This window comes from Ursus maritimus, unplaced genomic scaffold, assembly GCF_017311325.1.
Source record: "Ursus maritimus isolate PB19 unplaced genomic scaffold, ASM1731132v1 scaffold_11, whole genome shotgun sequence".
NCBI classification, from domain to species: domain Eukaryota; kingdom Metazoa; phylum Chordata; class Mammalia; order Carnivora; family Ursidae; genus Ursus; species Ursus maritimus.
Genome location: NW_024423453.1, coordinates 62,083,831 through 62,106,086, shown reverse-complemented (window position 1 = coordinate 62,106,086; position 22,256 = coordinate 62,083,831). Strand labels below are relative to the sequence as shown.

Here is a 22,256-nt window from a genome sequence, read left to right as displayed (position 1 = left end):
TGAGATTCCCAGAAGTGAGATTGTAAATTTAAAGGTATAAGTATTTTTAATTTTAATAAAACTGGAAAATTTTTCTATACTGTCAGTAATATTTCATATTTTATTTGTCCGATAAATATTTATTAAGCCCTTACACCTTTCCAGGTACTGTTTTAGCAATTTGGATTCAACAATGAGTAAGACAAAGATCCCAGCCTTCATTGAGGGTTCATCCTAGAAATACAATGGGGAAGAAGAGATGAAAGAAAAGTAGCTATAATAAATACTTCCATACCGGAAATGCATGAAAACACAATTCTCCCTTGCTTTACCATCAACAATTGGTATTATCATTCCTTTTATTTTTTCCCCAGTCTTATTGATGAAACATGATATTTTATTATCTTAATTTGCATTTTCCCATCAGTAAGTAATTTTAACATTTTTCACATGTTTATTTAGCTACTGGGATTTGTGTTGGATAAACTGCCATTTACAATCTTTACTCATTTTTCTATTGAGTGGGTTGTAGGCTAGATTCATATTCTTGCTAATTTTCATGAGCTCTGTGTATATTATAAATACACATTTACCTGCAGTATGCCTTGCAAATCTTTTCCCCAATCTATTGCTTATGTAATTACTTCATAATGGTTCCTTTTACCATATAATACCTTTTGTGTTTATAAATTTGACTTTTTGCTATCAATATGTCTTTTTGTTTTTTCAGCCTCTGGCTATTCTATCATTGTTCATTGTTATCTCCAAACTCTGGGTCATACATATAGTCGCGTAAATTTTCTTTCAATTAAATTTTTAGAAGCGTTTTATATTTTTTAAGTACACATGAAATTTATTTTTTAATATGGTGTGAGGTAGGGGTCCAATTTCTTTTCTTCTAGGTAGACAACCATCTTCTAATACCATTTATTAAAATCAACCATCAGTTCTCCATTGAAGTAAAATGCAACCTTTTTTATATATGCGGTTCCAAATGCACTGGAATCTGTTTGCATGTTTATTATTCTGCTCCACTGATTATATGTCTAGATTAAAACTTTATTTGGCCAGAGAAAACTTCAGATAATTTTATCCAATTAAAAAATGTAATTATTATTGGAAGTTCATTTAATTTATATTAGGAATAAGAAAGAGGACATAATAAAGAAAGAGAAGAGGTTAAAATAATTATAAGACAATACTACATAAAACTTTATGACAACAAACTGGAAAATGTGAGGGAAAAAATCTCCTAATAAATCATGTAAATCATCAAAATGGTGCAAGGAGGAGGAAAAATGGGAACTGGCAAATTCCTGTAGAAGAAATTGGAAATTTACTTAAAGTTCTACTTTTTAAAAGGACCCCATGAACAGATGACTTACTGGTGAGTTCTAACTAGCCTTTAAAGAGCAAAGAGTCCCAGGGTTATTAATTCAAGGCCATAGGAAAAAAGGTGGACAGCTCCTTTGTATGTTATGAAGCCAGCACATCTTAGTGTTAACTCCTCATACACAGAACCCATTTGGAAATACTGATTCTCATTTGAAACTAAATATTGGCAAATAGGATCCATCCATGTACCAAAAGACTAATGAACTATAATCAAACGGCTTTTATTTCAGAATGGAAGGAAGTTTCAGTAGCAGAAAATTTATCAACATAATTCATCAATCAACAAATTAAATTATCATATGAAGAGATACTCAATAGGTACCTGATAAAATCCAATATCAATTCTTTTTTTTTTTGAAGATTTTATTTTTTTGAGAGAGGGGGGGGAGAGAAAGAGGGAGAGTGAGAGGGAGAAGCAGACCATCCGCTGAGCAGAGAGTCCAATGTGACACAGGGCTCAGTATCAATTCTTCATAGAAACCCATAATCCGGGACACCTGGGTGGCTCAGTTGGTTAGGCGTCTGCCTTCGGCTCGGGTTGTGATCCCAGGGTCCTGGGATCGAATACCACATCAGGCTCCTTGCTCAACAGGAAGCCTGCCTCTCCCTCTTCCTGCAGCTCCCCCTGCTTGTGCTCTCTCTCTTTCTCTGACAAATAAATAAATAAAATATTTAAAAATAAGAAAAGAAACCCATAACCCCTTATGCAAAATTCTGATACCAAAAAATCTCTGAAAACTGAAATGTTGGCCTGTAACTTTAGCACCAAATTTCATTTTCTGCTCAGGTTTATCTGAACTGATAAAGAAACTACTTAAAAACGAAAAAGTCCTGTTCTTTACAAATGTGAAGTGTTGCATGCTCTATATGCAAGGCATACTCCAACAAAGTATTTATGGATTATTTGTTATTGTGTCTGTCTGTCCTATATTTAAAATTATTATAGTCTTTCTTTTTTTCAAGGTGAGTTTAAGGAGAAGTAGTATGAGATATGTGCTCTCAGCTTTCTGGAAGAAAAACATCACTGCATTTTCATTAAATCTAAGACACCACTGTTTGGAGGGCTAGTGTTTAGCACAGGGAAAAAGATGCAGCTAATTACTTTATGAATCATCAATTATAAAACACATCACGGTTTCAGAGATAGTGAAATGTGAAAAAAGGTGCATCTTGGAATCAAAGAAATGCTGTGAACACATTTGAAAGCAGTCAGGAGCTCTCCACCAACCGCATGGCCCTTAAGACAAGAGCAGGAACTCAAGGTCCTTTCCTCCAAATAACTGCATCTTGGGGATGGGCCAGGTGTGAGGTGGAGTGTGGTGGTATGGGGTCAGCCAGGACTCTAGAGTTGGCTCTTCAATGGTGAGGTGACCGTGAACCAGCTATTAAACATGTCAAACCTCAGTCTGGGACAGTGGTAATGCCTACTCACACTAACTTTAGAGTGAAAAGGATGAGGAGAAACAGGGTTTGTGAAGTTCCTGGTCAAGTGTAAGGCCTTCCTGAATAACCACCCCTGGAATGGAGGCAATGCTGATGTGGTGGTGATGTTGGCTGTGGTCTCTAGCATCCTTCCCACTTCTGTCATTCTATGATCCTTTACCCAAGAAAAATCTTGGCCATATTTCTCTCACCTCTAAGGAAGTTAACCTGAGATTACTGAGAAGAGGCAGTTAGCTTCAGATATCTGAACTATTACTGTGCCCTGAATTTACAGCATCTCACCCGAAAATCTAAGTGGGGAAGAACCTCAGACATGTTCTTACATGGGCTGAGAGAGGAACATGACCTTCCCATGTACTGCAGCCCGTGGCAAAATGAAGACTAGAACCCAGACCACCAGACACGTTGTCAGACTCTTTCTGGATGCCAGGGCTCCTGTCCCCAGGGCACAGGGATCCACCCCAGCAGGATGTGGCAGTTTGCTCAGATGATCTCTGTGTCCTAAATACAGTCATTCCTCCTCTCTGGACCACTTCTTCCTGCTCTGGGGGGAAAAAATGATGCAAGCTTAGCCTGCCAGACCCCTACTGACTCCATGTTCTGATTTTGACCTTCATTGCCCCCCCTCCTTCCCTCCTCCCCCCCGCCTTTCTAATTGGCTATCCGGAAGGGGTTGGGGGAGCTCTTCTGTACTGAGGCTCTGAAGACCTACTCACATCACCACTCTGCGGTGTGCTCTCCGACAGGATGGGAGTGGTGAGCAGCAAAAAGCAGGTGAAGGAGAAGAGTAAGGGCCGATGGAGTCCTGTGAAGGTCAGCACCCAGAGCAAAGACCCCCCACCACTGCCACCCCTGGTGAGTGACAGCTGTTCCCAGCTGGAGAGGGAGGGGGAGGAAAAGAGCAGAGAACATATGCAACTCCCTGGAGGCTGCTGCTTCTCCAGCCAGCGCCAGGGCCATTTCTAGATAATCCAGGGCTCTGACAAATCGGCCCCTTGCCCCTGCCACCAAATGTGGCACCTACCTCATGTTGGTGTGACAGAACATTTAGCAGCCAATTGCAGGTGTTTACATCGATTAGCTGTGTGCTTTGAAGCAGGTTACTCAACTCCCCTAAGCCTCAGTTTCTGCATCTGTAAAATGGGTATAGTGAAAGTGCCTTTCTGATAGGGTTGTAACAATATGTGATGTATATACAGCCATGCAATTCCATAACATACTACCTTTAGCACAAGATCGGACATGGGTAGTCCCCAGTGATTCTTAGGCAGTTTTCATTTCACAAGGGCAGCCTTGAAGAGAAAAAGAAATCAAAAAGGTCAGCTTGAGAAGAGGGTGTGGTGGGAAAGGGTCTGAGGCATTTAGCAACATCTGCTGCCCCCACCCTTACCCAGAAGCCCCTGGAGATCAGTGTCCCCTTCATGGCGCTGCTGCGGGCATTCTAAGGAGCTTACTCTCTGGGGATAAGGAATCCTAAGACTATCCACACCTCCCCAGCAAACCCTCAGGCCCCTGAGATGCAATTCTGGCTGGTTCACAGAGCAATTAGAGCCCTTCACGGAGGCTGCTGCATTCCAATGATGCATTTTTAGATGATTGTTTGTGACACCCCCACCCCCACCCAGCCACCTATCTTTGGGGCAGTTGGGAGTCATGCCTGGAACCTGTTCTCTCACTCTCTACCTCCAGGGGCACATTCAACTGGTCATACTTTAGTCCAACAGTGACCTAATAGGATATGGGAATGGCTAATCCCATTTCTTAGACAAACGAGGCATTTTATCTACGTCCCAACTTAGTTTAGGGCTTGGCACAGAACAATGAGATGTTTGTTGAATCAGTGAATGATGGCCAGAGCACACTCAGACTTAGACTGAGTAATTTCTCCAAAGTTACATGCTAATAAGTTATAGAGCCTGGAATGTTTTTAACTTTATTTTTTTTTAAGATTTTTTATTTATATATTTGAGAGAGAGAGAGCATGAGCAGGGTGAGGGGCAGAGGGAGAGGGAGAAGCAGAGTCCCCATTGAGCAGGGAGCCCAACTCGGGACTCGATCCTAGGACCCTGGGATCATGACCAGAGCCGAAGGCAGACGCTCAACTGACTGAGCCACCGAGGCCCCCCAATGTTTTTCACTTTTAAAAAAATCACATCATATATACTAATTATGGGGAAAAATTATAAATACTCATTATCCCACTACCAGCGATACCCAGAGTTAGCACTGCGGGGCTCCTGCCCCCAGACCCTTATTCTCGATGTTATTTATATGATGTGTTTATATTTTCAATGGAGCCATACTGTACATACCATTTTGCAAAATGCAACTTCAAAATTGTTTTCAATAAATATGGAGTACAAAAAAAGAATATTCATAACACAACCGTCAAATTAAAAGAATAATGAACACCCAATGCAGCCCCTCTGATCTTAAAGGGGAGAAGGGACCATCATCCCCCTTGTCCATCCCTCACCCCAGGCTCCTATCCTGAATGTGTTCATCATTCCTTAGCTTTGCTTTTCTGTATCATCACATGTGTGTATACTCCTAAAGACTGCTTAGTTTAATTTTGCCCATTACGTACTTTCAATCAAATCAAGCAGCATGTATTCTTCTGAGACTTGGTTGTCAGATCTCCGTTATGTCTGTGACCTTCAACCACATCGACGCACGTAGCTAGAGCTCAGTAGCTCCCACAGTGGTGTAGCATTTCCTTGCATGACTGCGCCCCAGTTTGCCTATTTTTCTGTCATTCGTTGTAAGGATGATTTCCACCCTTTACAATTCTTATGTATTGTTGTAAGTTTTGCTGAGATCATTCTCATACAAGGTTCCTAGCACACACATGCAAAAGCTTCTTTACAGGGTATATACCTAGGGATAGATTGGTTGAGTTTTAGGGAAATACGTTTTTATTTTTTTATTTTTTAAAGATTTTTAAAATTTATTTCAGAAAAAGAGAGGCAAAGACAGCATGAGCAGGGGGAAGGGGCAGAGGGAGAGGGAAGGGAGAAGCGGTCTCCCCACTGAGCAGGGAGCCCAATGCAGGGCTCGATCCCAGGACCCGGAGATCATGACCTGAGCAGAAGGCAGACGCTTAACTGATTGAGCCACCCAGGTGCCCCGGGAAATATGCTTTTAAAATAATTTTCCCTGAGAACCAATACCCTTTTGCAGCTTCATCATTTAATGGCAGAGCCAGCATATGAATGCTGGGGCATCCCTACACCCTCCTCCTCTGACCCCGTGTATGGTCCAGGGGCTGTGTGAGATGACGCTGGTACCTAAGGAGTTGTGGCACCCAGTGAACAATTTACCGTGCAACCTCCTGTTGACAGAGCAGCTCCCTACAGAGCACCCAGCTGACAGGTGCAGCAGCCTTCCTGCCCAGGCCTTAGGGGTTTGAACTAACACAGCACGTGTGTGTGTGTGTGTGTGTGTGTGTGTGTGTGTGTGTGTGTGTGTGTGTTTGTGTGTCTGTGTGTTTCTGCTCCAGGTCCTGTTTAACCACCTGGCCCCTGCACCTCCGGACACATGCCCAGACCAAGGTAAGAAGGGGCTGCTTTTGAAGCCGAGGCTCTACAGGCCATCTGCCCTGGGCCAGGGCTGCATGCAGGCAGAACAGGGGCCCAGTTGAGAGCAGCTTCCTGGAGAGAACAGGGAAGCCCTCTAGGGTCAGAGAGGAGGCGTCTGTGTGGGGAGGGGCCTAAACAAGGCACAGCGAGGGGTGTGGCCCAGCTCTGCCCCAGGCTTCACCTGCCCGTGGGGGCCCCTCCAAGAACCAAGCCCCAGTTCCTGTATCTGAGCCTGGGTGGTTTTTTGTTTTTTTGTTTTTCAAAAAAGGACTACAAACTGCAACTGCGACAAAAAGAAAAACGTTACAACAAATACAAACAGCATAAAAACGAACCCAGGTTTTCAAAGATTCTAACCCCAGCCTCAAAGGGTGAGGGCCGATGGGTCTGCATCTTCCCTCCTGCCCTGAGTCTGCTCCGTGTATGGAAGCACCATCTTTCTCCCCACTTGCCCACTTTCAAAGTAGCTTCCCACCTCTGACTACTCACACCACCCTCCCTCACCCCCAGTCTCTACTGCCACTCTGGTGAGTAGGACAGTGGGGGGTCGCATAATGAGTGACCTTGGCCCTCCTGGGTCAGTGGTTTGGACCTTGGGGGGCCTCACAGGATGGTAGCTTCCTTCAGAATTGGCTTGCAAGAGAGCAGCCCCTCCACACAGCACCAGGAGCTCTGCCAGAGCCTCCGTCCGTCATTCCCCCACCAGGTATGCACTGAGTGAACAGTACCCAGAGCCTGGCTCTGTTCGAGTACTGGAGAGGCTGCAAAATTGGGTAAGACATGGCTCCTCAACCTGAGAGAGCTCAGAGCCTGTCAAACGCCTGAGCAACAGGCTGAAACCAGATGAGTTATCTTACCTGGTATTTCTCACCCTGCTGGAGATCACCATTAGTTACCACAGGGCTTGTCCTTCACTTCCTACCAAGGGGAAGCCCTGGGGAAAAAATAAACTAACTGCCTTTGGTGCAATGACTTGAATCTCAGAACTGGAGGGGGGGTGCTGTCATCTATTCCAATCCCCTCTACCCCCTATAGGGAGGTGACTAGCCCATCACACCACACTTCAGTGACAAAGCTGAGTCATCTGCTCCCAGGTGAGCTAGGTGGTCTCCAAGTGACCTTTTCCAGCGGCTCTTGGCTCCCCAGAGCTGTGCAGCAAAGTCCTCCTCACTAGCAGTGGCCGTTCGGACGTCCATTCCCAGGACCAGCAGCAAATCAGGGGTACCGCCTGCCAGGAGCACTGTGATAGGGCCTTGGGCACGGTGACAGGTCAAGGTTACAGCGGCCATGTTCCAAGACCACTACCCCCTTTGGAATAGAGGTGAGAAGGGGAAGAGAAGGGAAGCTCATGTGCCTTTAAGGCAATAAGGAATCAGCCTATGCTCATTCCCAAACTTGGGACAGCAACCATCAGCCCAATGAAGCCCATCTCCCTAGATCTTTGGGCTAGCCACTCCCTGAGAGGGTAGCCCTGGCCAGGGCTTTTGATGTGGAGACCAGAAGGGAAGACAGGACAGGCCCTGAGGGGCAGCCCGTCCTTGTTCCCAGCAGCAAAGTCAGGAGGTCAGTCTGCCAGACAAGAGTTTCCTCTGCTGTGTCAGGGAGCGAGAAAGCACACCACAGCTTCCCCTCTGTCCCTGCGTCATCCTGACCTCATGGCAGCCAGAGATGGCCCACAGCACAGACTTATCCAGTCCCTGCCCTCACTCCGCTGGGCCTGAGCGGTGCCCATCTCTTCCTTGTTCACTCTAGAGGAGCATTTCGTGGTGGCCCTGTACGACTACAGCTCAGTGAATGACAGGGACCTGCAGATGCTGAAGGGGGAGAAGCTGCAGATACTGAAGGAGTAAGTTTCTGGAATGCGGTCCTATGGTCAGAGGCCTCTGTGCCTCCCTATCACAGCAGGATGGCCACCCAGCCGTCCACCGCCTCACTCCACCCCACTCCCACCCTCCATGAGTATCTCTTCCATCACTCCACCCCCAGCCCAATCAGCTACCATTTCTTTTTACCTTGACCCAGTCGTCTTCCTTCTACTTATCGTTCCAAAGTCTTTCTCACAAGGTGGTTTCCATTCACTATCAACTGCCCCACTGTCAAAATCCTACTCCTCCTTCAAAACCCACCTGGAACGTCACCTCTTCCGTGAAGCCCTCCTGATGGGCACAGCACTTGCCTGGCTGTGTCTCCCTTGCCAGACAAGACCTCGCACAGGATTCTACTCGTGAAATCAACTTTACTTGATTTCCAGGTCTCCCGCTCAGAAACTCCTCCAAAGTCTGCTCTCTCTCAAAGGTCTGGCTTGTTCTGTGGACCCCTGAGGTTCTGCTTTTGTTCTTGAAGTTCTGCAATGGCCTTGAGACAAAAGTATGAAAGCCCCAACCTTCTGGGCATACGTGGGCTGCCCGGCTCCTCCTTTGGGCAGCAGCTCTCCTCCTGCGTTTGTCTTTCCCGTCTGGTCCCAACTCACTCACTAAACTCTCAATCTGTCCCATTAATCAAGAGGAAGGCTACTCACGGAAGAGAGGGGCCCTCTGGGGTGGTCAGGCTGTCTGGGCAAACTCTTCCCCTAGAGGCTTCATCAACCCCTTCCTGTGAGATGCTTGGCAAGTTAGCATCCCCCTCACTGAGCAACTCGTCCAAGCTCCCTCTCGCCTGCACTCTGTGAATCCTCTGCCTCAGGGACAAGATCGGAGTGGAGGGAGGGCTGTGAGTGGCCCCCGGGAGAGGCCCACAGGGGCTACTATCCCATTCTGGTTTCCCTCCTCCTCCGTAGAGTTGGAGACTGGTGGTTGGCCAGGTCTCTCATCACCGGAAGAGAAGGCTACGTGCCCAGCAACTTTGTGGCCCAAGTGGAGACCCTGGAAGTGGAAAAGTAGGTGGACACAGGGAAGGCCTTCAAAGCGGAGGCTCACTTGCTGCTTCTGCTCTGGGGGCCGCTGGGCAGGGAGTGGTCAGAAAGTGGCTGGAAGGTGAGCCTCTGTGAGCCCAGCATGGAGGGAGCAGAAAAGGGGCACAAACTGGAACTGCTGGGGGAAAGCTTATCCACCGTCCCTGGTCCCTGACAACCTGGTGCTCAGGGAGACACCCCTCCCTGCTCACTTCACTCCTCCCCTCTGTGAAATGGAGCTGCCCCTCCCCTGGCTCATTTGGATAGAAACAGCCCTATTGGCCCATGGCCTTGCAAGCTAACATCGAGGCATGGTGATCAGCTCCCTCTCTTCCCAGTGCCTCCAGTGGGCAGGCCTCAGGGGGACTCACAGCGTGGTGGCCTCATCCAGAATTGGCCTCCAGAGAGCAGTACTCCCCAGCAGCCTCATAACCCACTTCCACACAGCACCAGTCACTCATTCCCTCCCACAGCATGCGCTGGGCAAACAGTACCTGGACTCTGACTCTGTCCAAGTACTGAGAAAGCAGTAAAAATGGGTAGGATGTGGCTTTTCCCCTGAAAGAGCTCGGACTCTGTCAAACTCTTGAGCAAAGTGCAGGAACCGGGTTAGTGGCCTTACCAGGTGTCCCTCATCCAGCGATGGTCGCCCCTGGGAAGGTTCTCTGTCTGGCACTCCCAGCCCTGTGCCTTTCCCTGGAACAGTGTGTGGGGCCGTGGGCCCACTTACTTCCACACTGACTGGTCCATGCTTGAGAGGAACATGGCAGGAATATGTGCTCTGAGAGTCTCAGCACTTGGTGGAATTCAGACTTGACCTCAAGGAGGGGGTGCTTTGAGAGAAGGAGGTCGGGTGCCCTTTCCCAGAGTAGAATTAACAAAGGGCACCCAAAATATGTTCTCAGTTCAAGAAAGCAGTAAGTCTATCCTTTGATGGGAAGTGAAAAGAAAAGGGAGCGCAGGGACCAAAGGGCATTTCATGAATCAAGATGTGAGGAGTATTGTTAGCTCAGGTTAACCTGAAAACAGGAAAACACTATTTTATTTTTTGGGGTGGGGAGGCGTACAACTGAGAAGGGAGGTACGGATAAGAATATCTGAGGAGCATGGCCGGCCTCTGATGTTTGCCTGCCTTTGCTCTTTTCCAGATGGTTCTTTAGATCAATTAGCCGGAAGGATGCTGAGAGGCAGCTTCTGGCTCCAATCAATAAAGCGGGCTCCTTTCTTATCAGAGAGAGTGAAACCAACAAAGGTAAGCATGGTGCCCAGCACATCCTCCTGTGCAGTCCCCAGGAAGCCCCCCCGAGGCTGCTTCTGGGAGGGGATGGTGGGTGGGGAATGCCAGCCATGGGAACCCGGCGGCTTCTGGGGCTCCCGTCTCCCTCTCAAGTCAGGCCCTGCCCGGACAGCCTGTCTAGTGCCTACTCACTGAGTGTGAGACCGTGGTGCCAACAGGTCTCCACTGGCCAGGCTGGAAATGTACAGGGAGCAAGTAGGAGAGGCAGTTGGAGAGCCGCTCCCGCCCTGGCCACTGTGCATCATCTCTGGCTCAGTGGGGGCACTGAGGCTGGCAGGGTCGGAAGAGGGGGCACGACCCAAAGCCATGTTTTGGAATCAAAGGATTTGGGAGCTGATAGACTTCTTAGAGGTCATCTCAGCCAGAGGCTGTGACCTCAGACACTTACAGGATCCTGGAAGGTGACAGAAGTTTGGAGAACGGCCCATGCCTGGCTATGAAAGAGGGCTGTGGCTACTGTGGAGAAGTGGGAGCACTCATGGATTCAAACCCCCGAAACATTTCTCCTGCCACCCGCAGGCCACCGGGCTTTCTCTTTCTCTTTCATTTGGTTTTCTCTCCTTCTTTCCTTCTTAAAATTCCTTTTGTTATGACATGTAAAACATATAAAAGTTGCATAAATTATAAGTGAGGGTACAATTATAGAGTCATAATAGGTAAACACCTGTGTAGACACAAGAGAGGGAACATTCCAGATGTCCACAGCCCCTCTCACTGCTCCACTTGTGCTCCTCTCTGACTCAACCTACCCACCCCCACCCCCAGAGAAGTCACTGCTATCTCAAGTTTTAGGGAAATCCTTTTTTCTTTTTTTTTCTTTTTTTTAAGATTTTATTTATTTATTTATTTGAGAAAGAGAGAAAGAGCATGTGCACAAGCAGGGGGAGGGGTAGAGAGAGAAGCAGGCTCCCCGCTGCTCAGGGAGCCCAATGCAGGACTCCATCCCAGGACCCTGGGATCATGACCTGAGCTGAAGGCAGATGCTTAACGCACTGAGCCACCCAGGCATCCCAACTTTTAGGGAAATCCTTCCTTGCTTTTCCTTACGGTTTTGCCACCCATGTTTCGTATATTCAACTTTATGCAGGTGGAATCGTACTATTTTTACTTTTGTATGTCTTGTCCCTTCCACTTGACATTGCATGTGACGTTTTATATTAATTTGCTAGGCCTGCTGTAATAAAGTACCAGAAACCAGGGGCTTCACAGAAATGTACTGTGCCACGGTGCTGGAGGCTGGCAGTCCAAGCTCGAGGTGGTGGCAGGGTTGGTTTCTTCTGAGGCTTCTCTCCATGGCTTACAGATGGCCACCTTCTCCCTGTGTCTTTCCTCAGTCTGCGTCCTAATCTCCTCTTCTAACAAGGACACCAGTCATATTGAATTAGGGATTCCCCTCCCCAGTGACCTTAGTAGTTTCCTTTATAAACCTCTCCTCTCCAAATAGAGTCACATTCTGAGGTACCGGAGGTAAGGACTTATACATAGGAATTGGGGAGGGACACAGTTCTGCCCCTAACAGGTCCCCTCATTTTGTCGAGGAGGGCAGTAGTCTGTTCACTTTCACTGCTATACAGAACCCAGTATATGAACATTCTTAAGCTGTTTCTCCTTTCTGATGTTGGGAGACATGTGCTGTTTCCAGTTTGGGGCAGTTATGAATGTGCTGCTCTGAACCTTATCATATCTGCTTCCTGGTATATGTTTGCCATCTTTGGGATGCTAAGTCAATACCCCCATTTGAAAGGTGAGGAAACTGAGTCCCTAAGGGAGGAAGTGACTCCCATGAGGCCAACAGTGAGCAGGGGTTGGAGGTTCAGAGCCCAAATCATCTAAGAGGCTTTACAAGCTCTACAGTGTGTCCAGCTGGCCTGTCGTGGGCTGATGGAGGGAAATTTCCAGAACAGTGTGAAGAAAGCCTCTGTTCATCAGGACATGGCACATAAGGACCTCTTACATCCTTGTGGCCAATTTTTTACTGGAGAGGAGGTGGTGACAGTGACATCAGAGGATGAAGGGGAGAAACGGTGGCTGAGCTGCAAGTTGGTTCCCTGTGGTTGGGGCAATGAGAGGAGACAGATGTTCTGCTTAGTGGGAGCTCTCTGCTGCCTTGTCCCTCAGCACCATCATGGCTTGAGAATGGCAGTGAGTGGGAACATCAGAGCAGCTAATGTGGGACGAGGAGAGCTGCTCGTTATACCCTGGGAGGCTCGGGGGAGATCCCGACCCCTCCCTGCCGTTCAAAGGGTCAAGGCCAAGTTGAGGAACAGGAGGGGTGCATTGGTAAGTTGGGTGCTCTACAGAATTTCTGGAAATGCACCAATAGATTAAATCTATATATGGATATATATATATATATATATATATATATATATACACCTTTGACCAAGAAACCATATGGGAATCACTGGAGATGACATGCCTGTTTTGTTTTTATAGAATATTTCAAATATGTACAGAAGTAGAAAGAATAGTATAATGGAACTCCTGGTACTCAACACTCCGCTTTGGCAATGATCGCTCAACCCATCTCCTTTCCTATGTATCCCCACCCACCCCTATTAGGCTGACACAAAGTCCCAGAATCATGTGATTTCCCCCTGGACATGATGTCTTAGTCATGGTCTATTGCTAAGGTGCCCTCTGGAGAGAAAGGAACCCCCGACCTCAGGATGGAGGAAGGGGTTCTCTAAAGGTAGGGGTATTCCCTCCTGTCCTTGCCCACCCTGGGGAAGCTAGTCCAAGCTGGGAATTGGCCAGATGTAGCCGGGGCTGCAGGACTGCCCCAGCATCATCAAGCCCACACACATGTCTACGCACATAGACACTTGTGCACACGTGCTCCTCAGAACTCCGAAGCAAGTGCTCTCCGTCTGCATCTGAAAACCACAGGCAGTGAATGTGAGACAGGGAAGGAACGCTGCCCTCAGAAGCAGGGGAAATGAATTCCCACCCCCTATTGCCTCCAGGACGTCCCATAGCCTCTCAAGCCTCTGTTTATGGGTATCTGTGTGAGGACCAACTAGTTTCCCAGTCTGAAGGCAGACAGTTCTGCGGTGTTAAGTCTCAGTCTCTGGGAGCCCTGAACCAGCAGCGGATAGGATTTGGAGGTCCCCTCTAAGAAGAATATTAAACTGTGAAAAGAAATCGGGGACAGGCTCTTGGATGAACCCAGGCAAGCGGGAGCCCCTAAATCATGAGCTCCTGGAGCAGCATCGTGGGGAGGAGAGCAGGGTGTCCTAGGCCTCTTATGATGCAGCCTACACAGGGTACAGTTGAAAAAAAAGGTGGAGGGAGAAAGGCCCTCTTCCTCACTACGGGCTGGTGCGAGGTTGAATGGACTCACTAAAGCCACTCTCTGGTTTCTTAGCGCTGGAACACGGACGGTTGCACTTACCCGGGCGAGGCGGGGGAGACAGTTTGCAGCGCACAGGGTGGAGCTGGGGTCGCGGCTTTGGGATGGGCCTGGCGGCGGCGAGGTGCACACACAGCTTGCATCCTTTTGCAAGTAGGTGATGAGAGGCGCAATAACTAAGGCAGACGAGAGGGAAAGGTGGTTTTCGATGGAGACAAACAGCACAGCGGGAAAACCAGGCGTGCACACCCAAAGAAGAGGCGTCCGAGCCTGACACCTAGCGGGAGAGCGTGGTATCGCTTACCGCAAAAGCGTCCTCAAGGAGGATGGGGAGCCCTCAAGCCAGCCAGGGTGTTCCCCTTCCTGGCCTCAGTTTCCTCATCTTCCTATAAAGAGTGGCGGTCGTGGTACCCAGAGAGCTGGACAGAGGCATTTTATAAAAACATCAAGTTTGTGGAAAGACATTTCTCCAGTGGAAACGCTTGCCTTTAGCTCTTAACCTTTAGCATCTGCCACCCTTTGTCTGCGGGCAGACAGTAATATACAGGACAAGGTGCATAAATGTGTATGAATTGGGGAAATAAGTTATTCTGCTCTCCTCCACGGACATGAGGGCTTAAGTTTGGGATTTGCTATTCCTTGTGGGGTTGGGGCCAGCCTTTTCAGCTAGAATGAATGAGTGAATGAATCCATGAATCAATCCATCCCCTAGTTCCTCCAATAACTCTACATTTCTCAATAGTCCATGGCAAAGGGGGTCCCCTGAATGACCACGTGCCCATGCGGGGACAGCATGTTTGCTAAGTGAACATCCTGCCTGCTCCAGAGTGAGTCTGAGAAACTGGGGAAGAAACATCAAGGTCTGAGTTTAGTGGAGAGGATAGGGAAGGCTTTCTAGAGGGTTAAGGTTGAGATGAAAGAAAGGTAACTTATGGTGGAAAGGGTCAAAATAGGGAGCAGAATTTGGGGAGGCTTTGAAATGAAGCCCAATTCTGATTTTCTCTCTGTATGCCTATGTCTTTATTACTCCTCTAGGTGCCTTTTCCTTGACTGTGAAGGACGTGACCACCCAGGGGGAGATGATCAAACACTACAAGATCCGCTCCCTGGATGAAGGGGGCTATTACATCTCTCCCCGCATCACCTTCCCTACTCTCCAAGCTCTGGTGCAGCATTATTCTCGTAAGAGGGGAGGATGTGATGGGGGGGGGGGGTGTCGGGTGGAGGAGCCCTTGGATCTATCCCTGAGATCTCAAGATAATGGGAATCACTGGTGCTATCTTGGGGTGGGGGATTCTCCCAAGGCTGGGCAAATATCAACGTAATGATTCAAAGTCTATGTCCCTAACCCCTTCTCCTGGCTGGCTCAGCATGTGATCTCTTGGAGAATAACAAGGATTTTCAATCTTAGAGAGAGCAGATCAATGCAAATAGCAGAGTGTGTGTAGTGTATGTGTACTTGGACATGGGAGTGTGGTTGACAAAAACAAGGATTTGGTTCCCAAGGGAGAGCTGTGATCTGGCTGCTCTTGTAATCTCCAGCCCCATCTCTTCTTCCCTAATGCAGAGAAAGGGGACGGTTTATGCCAGAGGCTGACCCAACCCTGTGTGAGCCTGGCTCCTCAAAACCCCTGGGCCCAGGATGAGTGGGAAATCCCCCGGCAATCTCTCAAGCTGGTCAGGAAACTTGGGTCTGGGCAGTTTGGCGAAGTCTGGATGGGTGAGTATGTGGCAGCCAGGAGCCTCTCTCTCCCTGCCCTGTGTCCAGGAGGCTCGGGATACGCACAGTGCATTGTGCTTCCCCAGAAAGCTTGTTCGGGAGAAGGGATGGAGGTGATGGTACCCATTTTACAGATGAGGTAATGAATGCAAGCCTGGAACATGAAGGGACTTGCCCTCAGTTGTCAGGACACCACAGTCGGGCAGTAGGAATAGACTCCAGCTCTCCCAGCACCTAGCTGGTTCCCTCCCTCAGTCTTCACTGCCCAGGGCTAGCCTGCCATGGACTGATGTGTGAACTTGAACATTTGGCTCACTCCTCTTAGCTTTGGTTTGCCAGATGGAATTACCTCTTACCTTTCAGTGTGGGTGGGGGGCTTGATGGAGGGGAGGGAGAATGTGGAGGTACAGTGGGAAAGGAACGTCACGGGCACAGAAAGGAGGGGAGGAGGTCTACAAGCCACCTCTGCCTCCCAGACAATGTTGCCACGGCTGGGACGCTCATTTCCATACTGAAGCTATGGTGTGGTAGAAAAGACTCAAGTAGGGAAAGGGCAGCTTGGGCCTCAGTCCTCCACCTATAGAATAAGGATGGCTTCTGGAAGCTTATATACGTTTTAGTGAAGGGATCACCTCCCACAGTGTCTGAGTCTTCTGAATGGCTTCTTTATTCTCTCCCCGACCCGGGCTCAGGTTATTACAAGAACAACGTGAAAGTGGCCATCAAGACCTTAAAGGAGGGAACCATGTCTCCGGAGGCCTTCCTGGCGGAGGCCAACCTGATGAAAACTCTCCAGCATGAGAGGCTAGTTCGTCTCTACGCTGTGGTTACCAAGGAACCCATTTACATCGTGACCGAGTACATGGCCAGAGGTGGTACCCTGCATGGGGCTGCATCCCTCAGATGGGGCAGGGAGGGGTGGGGGTCCAGGCTTGGGGGGCCCAGAAGGCTGAGACTCATCTGCTGCAGTGGGTCTCCCGGTCAGGGGACCTCCGTGGGGCATCCCTGGGCTATGGGCAGGATCCTAAGGTCTCAGGTATTCCACGTGCCTGGGGGCAGAAAGGAAGGATGGTGAGAAACAAGATGGGTCAGTGGTTCTCACAGAGCTGTGTCCCCCACTCAGGAGTACTTCACCCACCACTTTTGGAGGACAACTTCTGTGCCCAGCACTGTTTGATGCCCACTAGGGAGGGCAGAGCTTTGCCAAGAGTGGTCAACTGGGCATCCAGAGATGGGTTGTGGTCCCAATTCTGCCACTCACTAGCCATGGACCTTTGACAACTATAATTGACAACATGGATGAAAAGAGAATTTGGGCCAGCTGGCCATGGAGGTCCATGGGGAGGAGGGGACGAGGTCTCATGGGGCAGTGGGCCAGGGGGTCGGGCCTCAGCCTGTGACATTCCTCCCACCCCTCCTGTGACCCTGATTGCCCACTGCTTCCTGTAGGATCCTAACCTGCCACATTAACCTAGCTCCTTAGAAATCATCCTGCAGAGGCCGCCATTGAGCTGGGAGCACAACGGCTACCCACCCCACCCCACCCCCCCACCTCAGCCCCACCTCAAGTGACCACCCTCCCAGCTCTTAGATGCCATGATGGAGCAGTATTTGCCCCCTGCACCAAACCCTGGGAGGCAGGTCTCTCTGTTCTGGCATTTTCTTGCACCTTTGGTCTTCAAAGACAGAATTTCTGCCAATAAAGGGTGAAGGGGACAAGAAGACACTTTGGAACGTCATGCCAGGAATAGGCACTAAACTTAAGAGTCGGAAGAGCAGGTTCTGCTCCTGGCTCCCCGGCTGGGTGGCTCTGAACCTGGTTGAAACCGAACGTCCTCTGAGCCCCTGGAAGCAGAGTAGCTGCCTCCTGGGATGCTCTGACGACCGAGACTCGAATTTCTGTAAAGCAGAAAGCACTCCGCCGCTGTGGGTGGTTTGATTCTTTGTGGATGAGCGATCTGACCAGGTGCCCCGTGCTTCCTGACGCCAGGCGGGGAGCAGCCCACACCTGGGAGAGGCTGGCACAGCTGGGCTTGGATCGTTTTGCAGAAGAGCGGATGCAGCTTCTCTTTCCTTAGGATGCTTACTGGATTTCCTGAAGACGGATGAAGGTAGCAGATTGTCCCTCCCACGACTGATCGACATGTCAGCCCAGGTTTGTGAGCTATCCAGCACAGGGGAGCCCAAAACGAATAATGCCTTAAGGCACCCAGGCTCTCTCCTCTGTGCCCTGTGGCTTCACGAAATTGGCTATTCAGAGGTTGTATCCATTCAATTTAGGCTGAGCTGGGAAGGACAGAAAACCCAAAGTAATCATGGTTTAAATTTGTAAACATCCAGAGGTGGGCTGTCTGGGGGCAGTCAGGTGGGTGTGCCCCTCAAAGACACAGGGACCCACGTTTCTTCACCTGCTGGGCACTTAGCCTGTTGTCTTCTCACCCAAGATGGCTGCTCACACTTAACTATCTTGTCCTCTTCTCAACTGGTGGAAGAAGTAAGGAGAAAGAAAGCCCACCTTCTTCCCTCCAGAGACATCTCCCTGAAGTCACCTACTATCCTTGCTTTCACATTTCTCCACCCCCCCCCAACCCCCAGCCCTGTCACCTGGCCACACCTAAGCTGCAAGGGAGATCGGGAAATGTAGTCTTTATTCTGGGCCATCAGGATGGAATGAGGTGAGTCCTATTACTCACGAAGAGAGGGAGAACGGATAGTGTGGGAAACCCAGAGAGTTCACATGAATTCCACGTAAGGGTGCAGGCAGGTGTTCTGTTGTGACCACCTTTCTTCCTCAGATCGTGCCCACAAATGCCTTCTCTAGCAGGTGAATCACAATCCAGACTTCAAGAGCAAAATGGAGAGGAGGAATCTTTCCTCCCCAGGGATGTTAGCTGAGAGTTGTAACTGGCAGGAAAACACATCTGGTGGCCCTGAGTGTGTGTGTCTGTTAAAACTGGAACTCTCAGCAGAAAAGCTCTGGTCTGTGGTCAGCCGGTGAGACACAGAAACACACACACATCCGCCTCCAGAGAGGAAACCTCCCCCTCACCCACACCACCCCATCCCCACCTTGTCTGGTATTATCTGTTATTAGTATCAGTGCAGGAACTGATGTCACGATGCCCTTTTTCCACTGAGGTAAGCTCAGATGGGTTTGAGTAGGCTGCTGAGTGGTCTCGGAAAATTAACGCGGGTAACCCGTTTCAAACCACATAACAGTGGTAAGCGTGTCCACCTCTTCTTTCTTTCTTTCTTTGCCTTTTCTCACTCTCCTCTGTCTCTTTATCAGTCCCTGGGGAAATCTTAGGTCCCCCAGGGGCAAACGATGTGAAAAGCCACCTGCATTTATGCCTAGGTGTGGCCAAGTATCGAAGGGTTAGGAAACCAGAAAATCAGAACCTTCTAGGTGAACAGCTTCTAAACCACATTCTAATCATGCTAGCGCCTTGCCATGCAAGCGTGTGGACACACACACCCCCTACCCTTCTGGGCGCTCCCTTTCCTGCTTGCAGGTTGAAATGCAAATCTCCCCTACAACCATAACCCATGTGCCCTACTTTGCAGCCCCACAGCAGCCCCCAAATGTCCTGTCACACCCGTGAGCCCTCGCTCAGGCTGCTGCCTCCGCTCAGAATGCCTGGGCAAAATCCTAATCGATGTTTAAGACCCAAGTTAAATTCAATTCAAATTCCCCTGGACGGGAAAGTGGCAGAGAGCACTTAGTGCACGAGTTTCTGTTAGCTTTGCGCATGGCGTGGTCTTCTTGAAAGCAGGTCTGGATCCCACGCAATCTTTTTTTTTTTTTTTTTTGGTAGTATTTCTAGTACTGCTCAGTACATATTTGTTAATGGGAGAAGTACTGGTAAATGCTGTCCAGATACAAGATATTTGGTATTCAGCTTTTTAGTCCCCACAGTAGCACACCAATAAATGTATATTGATGCAATGATTTATAAAGGAAAAATAAATGAATGACTAAGTGAACGGAGGTCAGATGGACACATACGGAGACGTGGGATGAATTCCAGCGCTGCCTTCTTGCCATCGCTGGTCTGACGAGGTACACTGGCATTCTATTCTCTGCCTTGATTTCTTCATCCATTAACTGGGAGTGCAGTGAATAAAGCCTGAGTGAGTTTCCTCGACTACAAGACACAAGCGACACACAAGCAGCTATTCCTGGCCCGGTGCTGGTGATCGGGGACCGAAACAGAAACAGCCCCTGGTCCGTTGGGATTCTGCGCGTGCCCTCCGAGTGCCTGCCTCAGGCGGTGCTGGGTTAGGCCCTTGGCCACATGTCTTGTGTAGTGCCCACCTCCACTCCACACCCTGGAGACCCCTTTCCTCATGTTCCAGGTCAGGATGGGGACCCCTCAGGGAGCTTAAGCAACTCCAGTCCAAGGCTCCCTGATCCAGAACCGTGCTTCCGACTTGGCGAGGAGATAAAATCCTTTCCTTCCCTCCTTCCCTGCCCTTTTCTTCCCCTGCCGCTTGAGAGACCTTCTCCTGCTTTCATTCTGCTGTCTTCTGCCCCTGCAGACACTTGGAAGGAGACAGAAGTGGGGGAGGGGTTCAGGCTGCTCTGGCTCTGACGCCAGTGTCTCTGCCTTTCTGGGCTTTTTGAGGGCTGGGGATTATGGCTTGGTCAGCTGAGGAGCAGTTGAGGGCAGCATTCTTCTCCACTCAGGAACCTGCTCCTTCTCCTTCTCCTTCTCCAGCAGCACCTGCCACCCCCTATGCACCTGCCAGCAAACACGAGCACGAACACAAACACAGACCCCCGAGTGTTCCTGCCCCTTCCAGGCTGTGAGGGGGTGAAGGCTGGCCCTCCAGATAGGTGGGCAGGGTCCTTCCTCTCCTGATAGGGGCTGTGCAGGGGACGCTGGGTGGGCTCCATCCTTGCTTGGAGGTCCCTACGCTGTCCTTCACTGTGTGGCCTGTTCCCTCAGATTGCCGAAGGAATGGCGTATATCGAGCAAATGAATTCAATCCACCGTGACCTGAGGGCAGCCAACATCCTGGTGTCTGAGACCCTGTGCTGCAAGATCGCTGACTTTGGCTTGGCCCGCATCATTGACAATGAATACACCGCCCAAGAAGGTAAGCAGAGCCTCCACCTATGAGGGAGACCTTGGGCCTTACCTTCCCCAACTCCCTAAACCCCCTTGGGCTTCTCCTTGCCACTCCAGAGCAGAGCCCTATGTGAAGAGATCTGAGAGCTTTGTGGTTTTCCCAATTCTGGCCTTACTCCCGGGTATATCAGCATTTCCTTAAAGGTGCTCTGCAGAGCACTAGGGCCCAATGACGAATGGCTTTGTGATGAAGCAGGTTTGGAGATGCTGCATAGTCTGTCCAGACCCCCTTTGGAGATCCCTGGTGCACACCAACGTATTAAAGGCACTGAGAGGTCCTGCAGCAAAGAAACAGTGTACATTGGCTTCACCTGGTCTCTCCCAAACTAATTGGAGCCCAAGATACTTTTTCCACTTAGCCTCTATTAACCTCCAACAGAGCTAGGGTTTCACAGAACACACTTAGGAAAATACTTTTCTGAAGCATGAGGAGCAAAAGCTTATACCTGAATTAGGGTTTCCACAGAGCACTCTGCTTTCCTTTGTTTGGTATAACTGAGGTAAAAAAAAAAAAAAAAAAAAAAAAAAAAAAAAAAAAGCCTCTCCCCTAGAGGATTTGAAATGGTCAAACCCATTTATCAAGTTAGTTAGCAAGCCCTATTAGCTGACAATATGAATCAGTTGGTACAGGACAAGGATCAGCAGGGCTTGTTCCCTGAGGAAGCTTCAGGCTGGCTGGGGAGACCAAGAAAGCAGGGCAAGGAAGGAGGTAATCCAGTGCTGAGCTACATGCCGTCTACTCTGCATGCTGACCAGGCTGCAGCCAACCACAGGGCTTCATGGGACAGCAGGATTGGAGTTCCCTCCTCACTGTGACCCGAGGTGGTACATGAGTCGTCTGACATTTTGCAGGTAGGAATTAACTGAGGCAGGGACAAGTTAAGGTGACTTGCCCAAGCCATGGATTCCTGTTATTAAACACGTGAAGTGGAAAATGACTCTTCTGTCCCAGGTGGAAACACATGTGGGCAGCTCTGTGTAGCCCACTGAGTCAAGACCCAAACAGGGTGACAGAGCTCATCTTTTGTGCTGTGGACCCCAGTGTCTGCACATGCCTGCTCCTGTGTCCTAGGGTCTTAGTGGTTCTCTGCAAGCATCTCTGTACAAGTTGTGTACAGTGGTCCAAGCCCTGCGAAAGGGAGGGAGGGACAGGGGCATAGGGAGTCAGTCATGGCCTCACAAAGATGCTCGTGGCTTTTCTCACAGGGGCCAAGTTCCCCATCAAGTGGACTGCCCCAGAGGCCATCCATTTTGGGGTGTTCACCATCAAAGCAGACGTGTGGTCATTTGGAGTCCTCCTGATGGAAATCGTCACTTATGGGCGTGTACCCTACCCAGGTAGGTGGCTTGGTCCCTCAGTGACTAGGTGGGCTCCCTGCCTTCCAGAAATGGCTGCAATGACAGATACCCCCCGCCTTGGTGCCTGGGGTTGCCCACATCCACACCAGAATGGGGTCCCCGCAGGCGGAA

At 49.4% G+C, this 22,256-nt stretch overlaps 1 protein-coding gene and 1 long non-coding RNA gene across 6 annotated transcripts in view; one reads left to right on the top strand and one right to left on the bottom strand.

Moving 5' to 3' along the window:
- Window positions 1-22,256, top strand: part of BLK (BLK proto-oncogene, Src family tyrosine kinase) — a 79,214-nt gene that overhangs the window by 47,831 nt on the left and 9,127 nt on the right. For 3 of the 5 annotated variants that reach the window (XM_040626454.1, XM_008705072.2, XM_008705073.2), the window contains exons 2-12: window positions 3,564-3,672; window positions 6,317-6,368; window positions 8,148-8,241; window positions 9,172-9,270; window positions 10,434-10,537; window positions 14,970-15,116; window positions 15,502-15,654; window positions 16,347-16,526; window positions 17,733-17,809; window positions 20,604-20,754; window positions 21,993-22,124. In XM_040626454.1, the coding sequence (XP_040482388.1) occupies window positions 3,565-3,672; window positions 6,317-6,368; window positions 8,148-8,241; window positions 9,172-9,270; window positions 10,434-10,537; window positions 14,970-15,116; window positions 15,502-15,654; window positions 16,347-16,526; window positions 17,733-17,809; window positions 20,604-20,754; window positions 21,993-22,124 (1,297 nt within the window). In that variant the 5' untranslated portion in view covers window position 3,564. Of the gene's footprint in view, window positions 1-3,563; window positions 3,673-6,316; window positions 6,369-8,147; window positions 8,242-9,171; window positions 9,271-10,433; window positions 10,538-14,969; window positions 15,117-15,501; window positions 15,655-16,346; window positions 16,527-17,732; window positions 17,810-20,603; window positions 20,755-21,992; window positions 22,125-22,256 lie in introns of those variants that run through there. The other 2 variants (XM_040626455.1, XM_040626456.1) reach the window with 2 other exon arrangements.
- On the bottom strand, window positions 2,124-4,057 carry LOC103675934. Its single transcript, XR_571956.2, has 3 exons — window positions 4,041-4,057; window positions 3,842-3,950; window positions 2,124-3,361 (listed from the first exon to the last, which is right to left on the bottom strand). It is a non-coding gene; the product is annotated as an uncharacterized LOC103675934 (long non-coding RNA).